Raw genomic sequence first — 14,952 nt, 5'->3', positions numbered from 1 at the left:
CGAAAACAGGTGCCAGAAAAGAAATATGCAGCTAGTTGAGGAAATTAGAGAAATAAAGTGAAGTTTTCAAGAAGTCTGAAGTTAACAGAACAGAGGAAGCTGGGAACCAGAACAGATTACTGTTCAGTAAAGTTACTGAGCGGCCTGAAAGATTTCTGCAGTAGTGCAATGGCTTGTGAGAATTTACTGCAATTTGGGCAACATTTTTTTAAACAAGTGTGGAAATCAATGGCTGGACTCTGAGTCTGTGTAAAAGCCTTTAAGACAGGAAATCTGAAGGGAGAGATGTTAAATCTGAAAAAAGCAACCTTGATGGAAGCAGTGGAGTGAAAGCATAATTGAAAGAAGGTTTGAAAGTGTGACTTTTGAAAGTGGAATTTGTAGTCATTCATGTTGAAGCCGGAGGTCAGTGAGACAAGGTGGTCACGGTATAAGAATCATCTGCAGTGAATTTGAGGAGAAGACCACATTCACTTGGGTTCAGAGAGGGGTGTTCCTTACTACAGTCATAATGTGTACTTAAAAGGGACTTTGTGTGTTGATGAAACCGTGGTAGTTTATGATGTACTTTGTAATCTGAGTTAATCCAATTTTTTCAGGTTTAATAAATTTAATTTGATTTATTATTGTCACATGTATTGGTATATAGTGAAAAGTATTGTTTCATGCATGCTATACAGACAATGCATACCGTACATAGGGAAGGAAGGAGAGACTGCAGAATATAATGTTACAGTCATAGCAAGGTGTAGAGAAAAGATCAATTTAATACGAGGTAGGTCCATTCAAAAGTCTGATGGCAGTAGGGAAGAAGCTGTTCTTGAGTCGGTTGGTACGTAACCTCAAACTTTGGTATCTTTTTCCTGATGAAAGAAGGTGGAAGAGAGTATGTCTGGGGTGCGTGGGGTCCTTAATTATGCTGGCTGCCTTTCCGAGGCAACGGGAATTGTAGACAGAGTCAATGGATGGGAGGATTGATTGCGTGATGGATTGGGCTACATTCACGACCTTTTGTAGTTTCCTGCGGTCTTGGGCAGAACAGGATCCATACCAAGCTGTGATACAACCAGAAAGAATATTTTCAATGGTGCACCTGTAAAGGTTGGTGAGAGTCGTAGCTGACATGCCAAATTTCCTTAGTCTTGAGAAAATAGAGTCGTTGGGCTTTCTTAACTATAGTGTCAGCATGGGGGAACCAGGACAGGTTGTTGGTGATCGGAACGCCATGCATCGGTGCCTCGATAGTGGCATGAATGAGTTCCAAGCACTGTAGCAGCATGGGTGTGCAAATTGTACAGTAACGGCCATTAGCATATCATTAATGGGTCAGACGTGGAAGTTTCCAGCCTACCGCAATGCTCCGCCTCCGCTAGGCGGAAGTGACGTTGGCATATTTCACTTGCGGTATTTAAAAAACGGAACCAGGCTCGATGGCTGCTGAGGGTGTCAGAGGAGGTAAACCAAGTTTCCAAAGGTGCACCCGTGGACTGCCAGTAGTGCCACTGGCTGGGGACCGATTGCCAGGGCTGAGGCACATAGTGGGAGGGTGACCAGGAGATGGGTCCTGGTGTTACTTGGCCTGCATGGCGAAGTGAAGAACCTAGCCCAAGCAGCAGATGCATGCACTGTGGCCTTTGGCACCCACCTTGGCACGCTGTCCCCCTCAGGACAGATGCCCCACCAATAGCACTGTCAGCGCCACCCCCACTTCCACATCAGGAACCACTGCAGGACCACTGGCTGTCACTAAGCCCCACCTGCCTACTGTGCCCCTACCCCCATCCATCTTGCCCCCGGACAGGTAGGCACAACCCACGTGATGCCCAGAGGACCTATGTACAACAACTGTGCCCTATTCCCTAACACTATCTTATGTGCTGCACCCATGCCAATTTAACTGGTGTCTAACTTTCCAACCTTAGGTGCCCTTTCACTCCTTGGTGGTCCCACAAAGCGTACATCAGCCTGGAGGCGGCCCTTGGTTCCCCTTTGGCAGCCGTCCTCTGTAATGACCGGACCAAAATGGGCCCGGCCATTGCCTGGGTGTCACAGGTGGCGTGGTGCCACCCTGTTCTGCCCGCAGCACATCAGATAGGCCGGGTTTGGGGGGGGGTACATTCCGAGGTGCTCTTCCCTGAAAGAGTCACCGGCACGTGCCCCATCTCTTCCTCCTCCCTTGGGGTGCTTGACGGCATCCAGGCTACTCCTTGGACGGCAGGGGGGTGGGGGCCAGCCTGAGCGAGCTCTGTGGGCATTACCTGGTGCTGCCAGTTGTGGAGGCCTGCTCTTGCCTCGACCAAGGTCTCCATGCTTGCAGAAATGGAGAACAGGGACTATGCCACGTCCCTCCGGTACTATGCCACGTCCCTCCGGGACTGGCTCAGGTCAGCCTGTGGCAGGGCAATGCACTCGTTGCCCTGGCCCATTGTGACTGAGCCCAGGAGCCTCTTCACTAAAGTGCCCAGACGAAATAAGGATCTCTGGGATGGTGGAGGGTGGAGGGTTCTGGTGACAACACTGACGAGAAATTGGTGTTGTCCCTGGACATGTGCTCTGTGGGGGTTGCGGCTGGGGGTGTTGGACCCTTGACGGTTCCTCATTGTCTGGTGGTGACCCGGCAAGACAAAAGACAAGATGCATGGTTAGATCGCGGGTGATGTGGAAGTGGGGGTGACGCACGTGCTATGGGGACAGGAGGCTCACTTCGTTGTGCAATGCCAACCTCGCCTCTGCGACTACCCGCTCTCCCAACCCACCTACCAGGTCCAATGCCCTCTGCTCCATTATGGTGAGGGGTCGCAGGCCCGGTCTTGTCCCAATCCCGGTGGTGTGGGCCGGCTTCTCCGGGGGTGTGTGTAATGCACAATGTGAGACATGGGCAGCGCATGGGGTCCGCAGCTGGTGGCCTGTGCATGCATGGAAACTGGGCGTTACAGGGTAGCATGGTGGTTAGCATAAATGCTTCACAGCTCCAGGGTCCCAGGTTCGATTCCCGGCTGGGTCACTGTCTGTGTGGAGTCTGCACGTCCTCCCCCTGTGTGCGTGGGTTTCCTCCGGGTGCTCCGGTTTCCTCCCACAGTCCAAAGATGTGCGGGTTAGGTGGATTGGCCATGCTAAATTGCCCGTAGTGTCCTAATAAAAGTAAGGTTAAGGGGGGGTTGTTGGGTTACGGGTATAGGGTGGATACGTGGGTTTGAGTAGGGTGATCATGGCTCGGCACAACATTGAGGGCCGAAGGGCCTGTTCTGTGCTGTACTGTTCTATGTTCTAGGTGTTGCCGTGAGGTGCGAGGGGGCTGACGTCATGGAGGAAAGTAGTGACCCACCATGTCTGGCCTGGGTAGTTGCCCATCCTAATCCAGCACTGCTTACCGATCTGTCTGGTGGGTGCCGCATGTGGGTGGATGTTGGGAGAGGGGGGTGTGGTCTGTGGGGCACATGCCAGGGGCACGGAGATGGGGACTTCACCCGGGCTGACCTGAGGAGATCGTGCAGCTTTTTCCAGCCTCTGCCACCTGCGCCTTGGCCGGTTTAACGTCGGCAGATGGCAGCCGCCTTGCCACCCTGAGGAACAGGAAGTCCTGCCTCTCCTCCACTACATTCACCAGCAGTATCTCCAGCTTTACATCTGCGAACCTTGGGGACGCTCTCCTGCGTGGTATCTGCTTGGCTAGAATGTGTGTGTGTGGGGAGTGGAGTTCGTATATGCGCCTCGAGCTTGTCAGGCCCTTGAGTGCAAATCTCAGCGAATCCAACGCCGGCGTGAGTTGGAATTGCACTAGTGCCACGTGGCACGAATGTTGCCCATTTCCATGTCCTGAATTGCTCCGGGACTAGCGCCACCATTGGTACCGTGGAACACCCACCATTCAGTCCTGGCGTCAGCACTTAGTCTCTCAAATGGAGAATTCCACCAATGGTCATTTGAGCCAGAGTTCCGTTTAGCTATTTTCCTGTCTAATTATAACATAACTGGGATTATAATAATATAAATACTGTAGCGGCAAAAGCAGGTAAAAGGCCAGGAATCCTGCGGCGAGTACTCACCTCCTGACTCCCAAAGCCTGACTACAAAGCACAAGTCAGTGGTGAAATGGAATATCTCCACTTGCCTGGATATGTGCAGCTCCAATAATACTCAAGAAGCTCAACACCATCCAGGACGGTTGATTGCTACCTCTTCCACAATCATTCAATCCCTCCACCACCGATGAACAGTGGCAGTCGTGTGTACCACCTACGCGATGCACTGCCGTAACTCCTCGCCTTCCAAACCTTTGACCACTACCACCTAGAAGGACAACAGCAGCAGGTACCTGGGAATACCACCAACTGGAGGTTTCCCCCCAAGTCATTTGCCAACCTGATGTGGAAATATATCGCCGTTCCTTCACTGTCACTAGGTCAAAATCCTGGAATTCCCTCCCTAATAGCACTGGGGGGGACTGCAGTGGTTTGCAGCAGCTCACCACCCCCTTCTGATGGGCAACTAGATATGGGCAATAAATGCCGCTTAACCTGCGGCACCCACCCACATGCCGGAAATTAATTTAAAAAATTGTTTCCCCCTGATCTGCACCTCCAATTCCATCAATACCCACCTGAAATCAATTAACTGAAAAACGGATGGAAAATTGTCAACAGCACTACCTATATGCATCTAAAATATGGATAGCTATGACCCCGGAAGGTAAGGAGGTAGTGATCACAATGGATGTAGAAAAGGCTTTTGATCGGGTACAATGGGACTGTCTGTGGGAGATACTGGGACGGTTCAGATTCAGGCGGGGTTTTATTGACTGGGTCAGGTTACTGTATCAGGCTCCTGTGGCAAGTGTACAGACGAATAGGACAATATTGGACTATTTTAGACTGCACCGGGGGATGAGACAGGGATGCCCCTTCTCCCCACTGTTGTTTGCGCTGGCTATAGACCCGTTGGCAATTGCTCTGAGAGCGTTGAGGGGCTGGAGAGGACTGGCCCGGGGGGTGCTGTGGAGCACAGGGTTTTGCTCTATGCAGACGACCTGCTTCTGTATGTTTTGGACCCAATGGAGAGGATGGAAGAAATCATGAGGACTCTAGGGGAATTTGGCCTGTTTTCGGGGTATAAGCTTAATATATGGGGAAGAGTGAGATGTATACAGTCCAGGCGAGGGGACAGGAGAGGCGACTGGGAGAGCTGCCGTTTAGGTTAGTAGAGGGAAGCTTTAGGTACCTAGGCATCCAAGTGGCGCGGGAATGGGACCAGCCGCATAAATTGAATCTGGCCCGGCTGGTGGACCAAATGAAGGACGATTTTCGGAGATGGGACGTGCTTCCGTTGTCTCTCGCTGGGAGGGTGCAAATGGTGAAGATGACCGTCCTCCCGAGATTCCTATTTGTATTTCAGTGTCTCCCCATCTTTATTCCACGGTCCTTTTTTAAGCGGGTCAACAGAGTGATCACGGGCTTCATCTGGGCGGGCAAGACCCCGCGAGTAAGGAAGGTAATGCTTGAGCGGAGTTGGAGTGAGGGTGGGCTGGCACTGCCAAATTTTAGCAACTATTACTGAGCAGCGAATATAGCCATGATCAAGAAGTGGGTGTTGGTGGAGGGGTCGGCATGGGAGTGTATCGAGGCGGCTTCATGTAAGGGCACCAGTTTGGGGGCATTGGTAACTGCGCCTCTGCCATTTTCGCCGGCACGGTACTCTACCAGTCCAGTGGTGGTTGCGGCCCTGAGAGTTTGGGGCCAGTGGAGACGGCATGTGGGAGGGGTGGGAGCATCGGTGTGGGTCCCAATCTGTGATAATCACCGGTTTGCCCTGGGGAGAATGGATGGAGGGGGGTTCCAGTTATGGTGGAGAGCGGGGATTGAGGAGATGGGGGATATGTTCGTAGAGGGGAGCTTTCCGTGTATGAGTGCATCAGAGGAAAAGTTTGCGTTGGCGAGGGGAAACAAATTCAGGTATCTGCAGGTGCGGAATTTCCTTTGTAAACAGCTGTCAACCTTCCAGCTCCTACCGCTAAGGGGGATTCCGGACAGGGTAGTTTCCAGAGGGTGGGCAGGAGGAGGGAGCGTCTCAGACATTTATAAGGAGCTTATGGGGCCGGAGGAGACACAGACCGAGGAGCTGAAGCGCAAGTGGGAGGAGGAACTGGGAGATGAGATAGAGGATGGTCTATGGGCAGGCGCGTTGAGTAGAGTCAACACGCCCGCAACGTGTGCCAGGCTTAGCCGGATACAATTTAAGGTTGTTCACGGCTCACATGACAGTGGCCCGGATGAAGAGATTCTTTGGAGTGGAGGACAGGTCCGCAAAATGTGCGTGAGGACCGGTGAACCATGTCCACGTGTTTTGGCTTTGACAAAGAGTCATCAGACTCTAAACGTTAGCTCTTTTCTCTCCCTAGAGATGCTGCCAGACTTGCTGAGATTTTCCAGCATTTTCTCTTTCGTTCCACATGTTTTGGACACGTCCGAAGCGAAGGGGATTTTGACAGGGATTTGCGGACATCATGTCCACGATGTTAAAAACAAGGGTGGCGCTGAGTCCAGAGGTGGCGATTTTCGGTGTGTCAGAAGACCCGGGAATCCAGGAGGAGAAAGAGGCAGACGTTCTGGCCTTTGCTTCCCTCGTAGCCCGGAGACAGATACTATTAGCTTGGAGGGACTCAAACCCGAAGTCGGAGACCTGGCTATCGGACATGGTTAGCTTTCTCCGGAGAAAATCAAGTTCGCCTTGAGAGGGTCACTGTTAGGGTTCACCCGGAGGTGGCAACCGTTCATCGACTTCTTTGCAGGAAATTAATCGTCAGCAGACGGGGGGGGGGGGGGGGGCTTGTAGATTCTGTGGAGTTCAAATAGTGGTTTGTTTCATGTACAGTAGGCATGAATATGTGTTTTGAAGCATGCTGCACTAATTATGTTTACTTTATTGACTATAGTACAAATGTTGATGAGAATGACCACCTGCGAAAGGGTACATTCGCTGAAGAGACTTATCCATCTCCTTTGCCAGAGGTTTCATCGAAGCCGAATTCTACAGCTCATGTTGCATCTTTAACTGAAGAAGCAGCCGTGGTTCAGACTTTCAGTAAAGGCTCTGCCAAAGCAAGGCAGCAGATTGATGTGAAAGCTGAGCTTGAAAAGAGACAAGGAGGAAAGCAGCTGCTGAATCTTGTTGTGATTGGTAAGGGATAATTGCTCTTGCAGTTAAAAGTGTATACAGGTATCATTTTCTTATGAGAATTGTTACTGCAGGTAGTCGAGAATGACAGCACAATGGTTTTTCAACCTGGTGCATCATCGGCTAGTTGGATGAAGTTGTGCCTTTATTGCATACAAGGCACTGCAAATCTCTGGTGCGTCTCAAGTGAAGGCACAGAATTTAACAAGGCTGGAAGTGCAACATCAATTGTACAATTTGTATGTGTCCCAATAATTGTTTTCAGGTCGACACCAGCAGATTGTCAACATATTTTGTTAACCTTTTTTGGCAAGAAGAGCCTTAATCCTGTGACAACAGCTAAATAGTGAAACAAATTAATAATAAAAAAACATTTTCAAAAAATGAACCATGATATTGTTCATTATAAAAACTGTTTTGTTAACAACAGTTTACATTTACACACTTTTAACATAGTAAAACGCGACTTCCAGTGGCGGCCATGGAGTGAATGGCCGCACATTTGGTGGCTCCCCCTTGAGGTGGATTTTGTTAGTTCTTCCCCACCTGTATGGGGGGGGGGGGGGGGGGTGCTTTTTGAGTACAAAAGGTTTATGAGTGCTCAGGGAAGGCAATACTCCTCGGCTGAGGTCGGTGTATGGATCAGAGGATGAGGAGTGCTAAGAGAAAGAGTCATCCTGGTAAACATTTATGCCCTAAATTGGGATAATGTGGATTTAATGAGGCAGGTGTTGGGGAGGATTCTAGATTTAGATAAGCACCTTAAAAGGGGGGATGGCAGATTTTAATACGGTCCTGGATCCAAATCTGGACCAGTTGAGTCCGAAGTCGTCGAGGGTGTCGGCGGTGGCTAGGGAGCTGAGGGGGTACATGGAGCTCATGGGTGGTTTGGGAGGCCGAGGGTGAAGGGGATTTCATACTTCTCCCATTTGCACTGTGTTTTCCCAAATTGACATTTTCGTAATGGACAAGGCGCTGTTGACAGGGTGGTGGACTCTGGGTATTTAGCGATTGTGATCTCTGATCACCCGTGCATTGGGTGGATTTGTAGATGTTTTAGGGGCAGACCCATCGGCCGCAGTGGAGGTTAGATGTGGGGCTCTTGGCGGATACGGGGGGGGGTTGTGAGCGGGTGAGGGCTGCCATACGGGGTTATGTTGAAGGGAATGATATGGGGGAGGTCACAGCCGCCATGTTGTGGGAGGCACTCAAGGCTGTAGTTAGAGGGGATTTTATTTTGATTTGGGCGCATAAGGAAAGGATGGAGCGGGAACAGAGGGCAAGGCAGGTTGTGGAGATCTTACGAAGGTACTCAGTGGTGCTGGAGAAGGGGTTGCTGAAGGAGAGACAGAGGCTCCAGATGGAGTTTGGGTTAGTGTCTATGGGGAAGGTGGTGGGGCAGTTGCAGAGAGTCATGGGGCAGTTTAAGAGTACCGGTAGTAGGGGAGTTAGATGCTGGCCCATAGGGGGATTTGTGGGGTGGGATGGGTGGGGGGGATAGTAGGTAGGTGAGGAAGCAGTTCCTGGATGGGTTGGAATTTCCCAAGGTGGTGAAGAAATGGGTCCGGGGGCTGGAGACCCTAATTGGGCTGGTAGGCCCCGGGCCTGGTCAGGTTCCCAGTAGAGTTTTGTCAAATCTTGGGGCGGAGCTGGGGCCACTGCTGGTGAGGGCGTGTAATGAGGCAAGGGAGAAGGGGGAGCTCCCCCCATGTTATCGAGGCATCCATCTCCCTGGTTCTAAAAAAGGATAAGGACCCGGAGCAATATGGGTCATATCGCCCAGTATTGATATTGAATGTCGATGCCAGGTTTTGCTTAAGGTGCTTGCATTGCAGTTTGAGGACGGTGTGCTGAGGTTGATCGGAAAGGATCAGACAGGTTTTGTGAAAGGAAGACAATTGTCGGCGAATGTGCGGAGGTTACTTAATGTGATTATGATGCCTTTGGGGCGGGGTGGTGTTGGTTGAGTTGGTGGTGGCAATGGACACGGAGAAAGGTTTTGATCAGGTGGAGTGGGTGTATTTGTTTGCGGTCCTGGGGCGGTTTGGACAGGGGTTTGTGTATTCAGTCCAGTTGCTGTTTAAGGCGCCGGTGGCGAGGGTGCAGATGAACCGAGTGAGTTTGGAGTACTTTGGGTGACACAGGGATGAGACATGCCTGCTCTCGCTGTTGCTTTTCGCCTTGGTGACAGAGCCATTGGCAATGGTGCTTCGCGCGTTGAGGGATTGGAGAGGGATTGAGCGGGGGATGGGGTACCGAGCACAGGATTTTGTTGTACGCGGATGACCTGTTATATATTTCGGACCTGTTGGACTGCATTGGGTAGATTATGGGGATTTTAGGAGAATTTGGCCGTGGAGGAGAGGTCAGTTTATACTTTTCACTGTACCTCGGTACATGTGACAATAAACAAATCCAATCCAATCCAATCCAGTTTGTTGACAGGTGGAGGCGGCATCATGTAGGGGAACAAGCTTGTTGTTTGTTTTTGCCGTTCTCGCCGGCCAGGTATTCAATCATCCCAGTGGTGGTGTTGACTTTAAGGGTGTGGGACAGTGTCGGCAGCCTAGAGGGTATGTCGTTGTGGCCGCCTATTTGTGATAACCATAGGTTTGTGCCAGCGAGACTGGATTCGAGGTTCCAGGGTGGCGGCAGGTGGAGATTGAGGACTTCAGGGACTTGTTTATAGGGAGCAAATTTGCGGGGCTGGAGGAGTTGGAGGAATTGTATGAGTTGCCGAAGGGGAATGGTCTTGGATACCTGTAGGTTCGGGGTTTTGTGAGGAGAGAGGTGCTGTCCTTCCCAGGGCTGCTGCCTCTGGTGCTGCAAGCTAAGATCTGTTGGAGGTCGAAATAGGGGAGGGGAAGGTGTCAGATATTTACAAGGAATTGATGGAGAAGGAGGGTGCCCTGGTGGAGGATATTAAGCGCAAATAGGAGGAGGAGGAGGAGCTGGGAGTGGAGGTGGGAGCTGAGACATGGACTGAGGCCTTCAGGGAAGAATCCACTCATGCGAGCTCTAGTTAAGTGTGCCCTGTGAAATACTTTGAACCGTATCAGGCTCAGTTTGACACAAGAAGAGGTGGAATTCACCCTGTGCAAGATCTCATTCCACACCCCCTCCCTCCAGCCTCAACTCCTCCTCCCACTTCCCATTTACTTCCTCTAACAGTGCTCTCCCTGACTCCAACAACCACCCATATATATTGGATATCTCCCCTTCCCCTATCTCATCCTGTCCATAAGTGTAGGTCCCAGTAACTGTTCCTTACGAACAAAGTTTTGCACCTGCATATACCTAAACAAACTCCCCCTCAGAAGTTAAAATTTTTCCACTATCTCCTCCAGCCCAGCAATCCTACCGTCCATAAACAAATCCTGAACCTCTCCCTCTTCCAAATCTTATAGATTGCATCCATCCCGGACGGCACAACCAATGGTTCCTACAAATCAGTGACAGTAGTGAATATTATTCCCAATTTTAAATGTTGCCTGAATTGGCCCCAAATTGTTGTGGACGTCACCATCACCGGGCTCATAGAGAACCTGGTCTGAGAGAACTGAAGAGAGGATGCAACCAATGTCCTTCGACATGAACGTGCATTGGAAGCCTCATCCATCCGCCGCCAACCCGACCCTGGCTCCTTCATCCCCCCACACTTTCTTGATGTTCGTCACCCAGTAATAAAACATCAGATTGGGTAGCGGCAGCCCTCCCAATTGCCTCTCCCTCTGTCCCTCTGCAGGATAAAGGCCGAGATTAACTTATCAACCCTAATGAGAAAGGACTTGGGGAGAAAGAGCAGGAGACGCTGGAACGCAAATACGAACCATGGCAGAAGATTTATTTTGACCATCAGCACTCTCCCTGTCAAGGACAAAGGGAGGGCATCCTACCTCTTTAAGTTTCCCTTCACTCCCTCTGCGAGCCTGGCCAGGTTCAATTTATGTAGCAAGGCCCAATCATGAGCCACCCATATCCCTATATATCTAAACTTCGTCCTGGCCAGCCTAAACAGCAGCCTCCCCAAATCTGCTCCCTTTCTCAGGGGTTTCACCCGGAAGATCTCACTCTTACTCGCACTCAATTTGTATCCTGAGTGGGAGCACAGTGGTTAGCACTGCTGTATCATGCCGCCGAGGACTTGGATTTGATCCCGCCCCCAGGTCACTGTCCGTGTGGAGTTTGCACGTTCTTCCGGTGTCTCCATGGGTCTGTCCCCCACAACCGAAAGATGTGCAGGCTAGGGGGATTGGCCACGCTAAATTGCCCCTTAATTGGAAACATTTTTTAAAATTTGAAATAAAAAGTGTATCCTGAGATTGGACCAAATTCCCTCAACTGCTCGATTATCCTCCCCACGAGAGAGAGGGTTTGAAACATATAGCAAAAAGCATCTGCATAAAGGGACACCCCATGCTCCATAGCAACCCCCCTATCTATACCCCTCCACCAGCCTGACAATCAAAGTGTGATGGCCAGTGGTTCAATCGCCAGCGCAAAACGTAACGGTGTTATGGTGTATGCTGTCCCCCTGTTCAACTGGAAGTACCTGGAATTCACCGCTTTGGTTCAGACACGAGCTGTGGGGGAACTATACAGCAGCCTCACCCAGGGGATAAATGTTGGCCCAAACCCAAATCGATCCAAAATCTCAAAGTGATACCTCCACTCTACCCGATCAAATGCCTTCTTCTCACCCATGGACATAATTACCCCGAGAACAGTGCCCAAGGAGGGCGATAGGATCACATTTAAAAGTCTCCTGATATTGGCCAGCAACTGTCGGCACTTGACAAGCCCTGACTGGTCCTCAGAGATCATCTGCGGCACGCACCCTTCCACCATCGGAAGCACCTTAGTGGGTACCCTTGCGTCAAGCATTCAACAGTGAGATAGACTTGTAAGACTCACACTCCCAAGAAATCTTTGTCCTTCTTCAGGATCAAAAAGACCGATGCCTGCTTCAACGTGGCCAGCAACACCCCCTCTAAGACAGAGTCTTTGAACACCCCCAATAAATGTGGCAGCAACTGGAATATAGAATTCCACCAGGGAACATCGGCCCTGATGCCTTTCCCGACTACATGGAACAGATACAGTTCATAATCCGCTTAAACCTTAGCGGTACCTCCAGCCACTGCCTCCTCTCTCTAGCCACTCCCGGGAACTCGGTGTATGTGCGAGAAGAAGAAAAACTCCCTCTCCCTCAGGTATCTCAACCTCCACGGGCCAACCGCCCCAACTGCTCCATCAACACTGCCAGCTCCTTTGCCATCCCCGAAGGACTTGGGGCTCGACCTATCCATGCTTGGGTCTAATACACAATTGAAATCTCCCCCCATGAGCAATTGATGTAAATCTAACTCGGACATGGCCGCAGCACCGTCTTGATAAAGTCCGCTTCTTCACAATGCGGTGCATCTGCGTTCACTATATCCACCGGAGCGCCTGCAAATGTCCCACTCACTATTACGTATCTCCCCCCAGGATCCGCCAAAATACTGGCTGCTGTAAAGGCCATCCTCCTGTTAATCAACATCACCACTCCTCTCGTCCTTGCATCAAAATTTGAGTAGTACACTGGCCCCATCTGATCCATTATCCTCAGATGCGTCTCCTGCACGAAGATTACATCCGTCTTCAAATGGGCAAACACCCGGGAGCTTTTAACTGGAGTGTTTAATCCCTCACATTCCACGTAATCATCCTGACTGGGGTCTCTGGGGGCTCCCCTACTAGAATCAACCATATCCCACTGGTGAGGAAGTCCGACAGGGCCCAAACCTACCCTGAATCCAGGTTCATCCAAGATGGCTGCCTTCACCATCGCAACATCAATCCACGAACAAAGAAACCTTAATCACCAGCACTCTACCCTCCCTCTGCCCAGTTCCTTCTCCACCCTCCTCGAGCACCTATTCAACAACCATCCCCAATCTCCCCCCTCAAACATCAAATAAACAACCCACCCAATTCCAAAACGCACCCTCTCTCCCCCTCCCCCATCCCACATAAAGAAAACCCAACCAACCAACCTAGTCTTTCTACCTTAACCCCCCCCCCCAGGCAGCCAGCTGCAGCTCTCTCTCCCACTCCAGTCCCGGTAACTAGCATACTGCTAGCAGGATGACCCTCACTTGGGGAAACAAGGAAAAAAACAAACACCCCAATTTCCCAATCCCACTTTTAATATTGTATATCCTGGAAAGAAAGAACCCATCCTCCTTTGAGAAAGCAAGAAACCCCATACTACCGTGGAAAAGACCAAATGAAAAACAGAAAAGGAAGAAACACAGAAAAAGGCAAGTCACACGAAAACGTAAAGTTCAAAACCCCATGATTTCCAACAACTACAGTCAGATCTCTCCCCATCCATTCTTCCCTCACAAAGTAATTGTCTCGTTCAGTGTGTCAAAATAATGGTCTCTGTATTTATATGTGAAATGAAATGAAAATGAAAATCGCTTATTGTCACGAGTAGGCTTCAATGAAGTTACTGTGAAAAGCCCCTAGTCGCCACATTCCGGCGCCTGTCCGGGGAGGCTGGTACGGGAATCGAACCGTGCTGCTGGCCTGTTTGGTCTGCTTTAAAAGCCAGCGATTTAGCCTGGTGAGCTAAACCAGCCCCTAATGTGACCCTCAAGCGAGCCAGGTACACCACTCCGAACCACACCTTGCTCTTGTAAAGTGCCACTTTGGCCTTGTGGACCCATCTCAGAGTTTTGCTAGTTCCACCTCGACATCTTGATGAATTTGGATGGCATGACCCTCCCATCTACTCTCTCACGTGGCCTTTGCCCACTTTAAAATCTGCTCCTTGTCCAGATATCTATGGAGACAGACTATGACTGCCAGCGGTGGAACCCTGGATCTGGGCTTTTGTCACAGTGACCAGCTGACCCGGTCCACCTCGTAAGTGCTCGCAAAGACCTCTCCTCCACCAACTTTCTGAGCACCTTCGCCACAGACTCTGTGGCATTCGAATCTTCAAAACCCTCCGGTAGCCCAACAATCCTCAGGTTCTGGCGCCTGGACCGGTTCTTCTGCTCATCCACCTTGGCCTTCAGTACCATGTGGGTCTCTGCCAGTAACACCACCTCGGCCTCCAAAGAGGTCACTATGGTCTGTGACCGCCTCCTCCACCTCCGGAATCGTCGAGCCCTGCATTTCCAACTGCTGTTCCACCCTATCCAGGGTCACTTGATTGGCCACCGCCACTTCAATCACCCTGTACAGGTCCTCCAACATCGCCAGTCTTTGCTTCTTGAATTCCCCCATGAGGAATTCCACTACATTTTCCGTTGTCCATTGGAAGGGCAATGGCGACATGGTTGGCTTTGCCTTTTTCTCCTTTATGCTACAAGGGTATTCTGAATCTGATGAGTCTTCAGTCTCATATTGTATCCTCCAGACATCCCACACTGGAGGAAGAACCTCCACCAAGCTAGAATCACAGACTAGCGTTACAGACTCTCGAGGGTTGTGGCAAGGCCTAAAAAACATAACGGGCTACAAAGCGAAGCTGAGCAGTATCTCCAGCAGCAGCGCACCCGTCCCGGATGAACTTGATGCATTCTATGCTCGGTTCGAGCAGGTAACCAACGATACGCTGTCGAGTGCCTCAGCAGCTCATAACACCCATGCCCACCGTCACAGCTTCCAAAGTCAGATCAGCTTTCCTGAAAGTGAACCCTCGGAAGGCGACGGGTCCGGACGGGATCCCTGGTCGTGCACTAAGAACCTGCGCGGACCAGATGGCAGGTGTGTTCGCGGACATCT

At 50.7% G+C, this 14,952-nt stretch overlaps 1 protein-coding gene across 2 annotated transcripts in view; it reads left to right on the top strand.

The window, feature by feature from the left end:
- Window positions 1-14,952, top strand: part of hbs1l (HBS1-like translational GTPase) — a 208,211-nt gene that overhangs the window by 149,125 nt on the left and 44,134 nt on the right. For both annotated transcript variants that reach the window (XM_038799399.1, XM_038799398.1), the window contains one exon: window positions 6,929-7,173. In XM_038799399.1, the coding sequence (XP_038655327.1) occupies window positions 6,929-7,173 (245 nt within the window). The remainder of the gene's footprint in view (window positions 1-6,928; window positions 7,174-14,952) is intronic.

The sequence above is a fragment of the Scyliorhinus canicula genome, chromosome 6 (assembly GCF_902713615.1).
Source record: "Scyliorhinus canicula chromosome 6, sScyCan1.1, whole genome shotgun sequence".
Lineage (NCBI taxonomy): Eukaryota > Metazoa > Chordata > Chondrichthyes > Carcharhiniformes > Scyliorhinidae > Scyliorhinus > Scyliorhinus canicula.
This window is presented reverse-complemented; position numbering and strand designations above follow the sequence as displayed.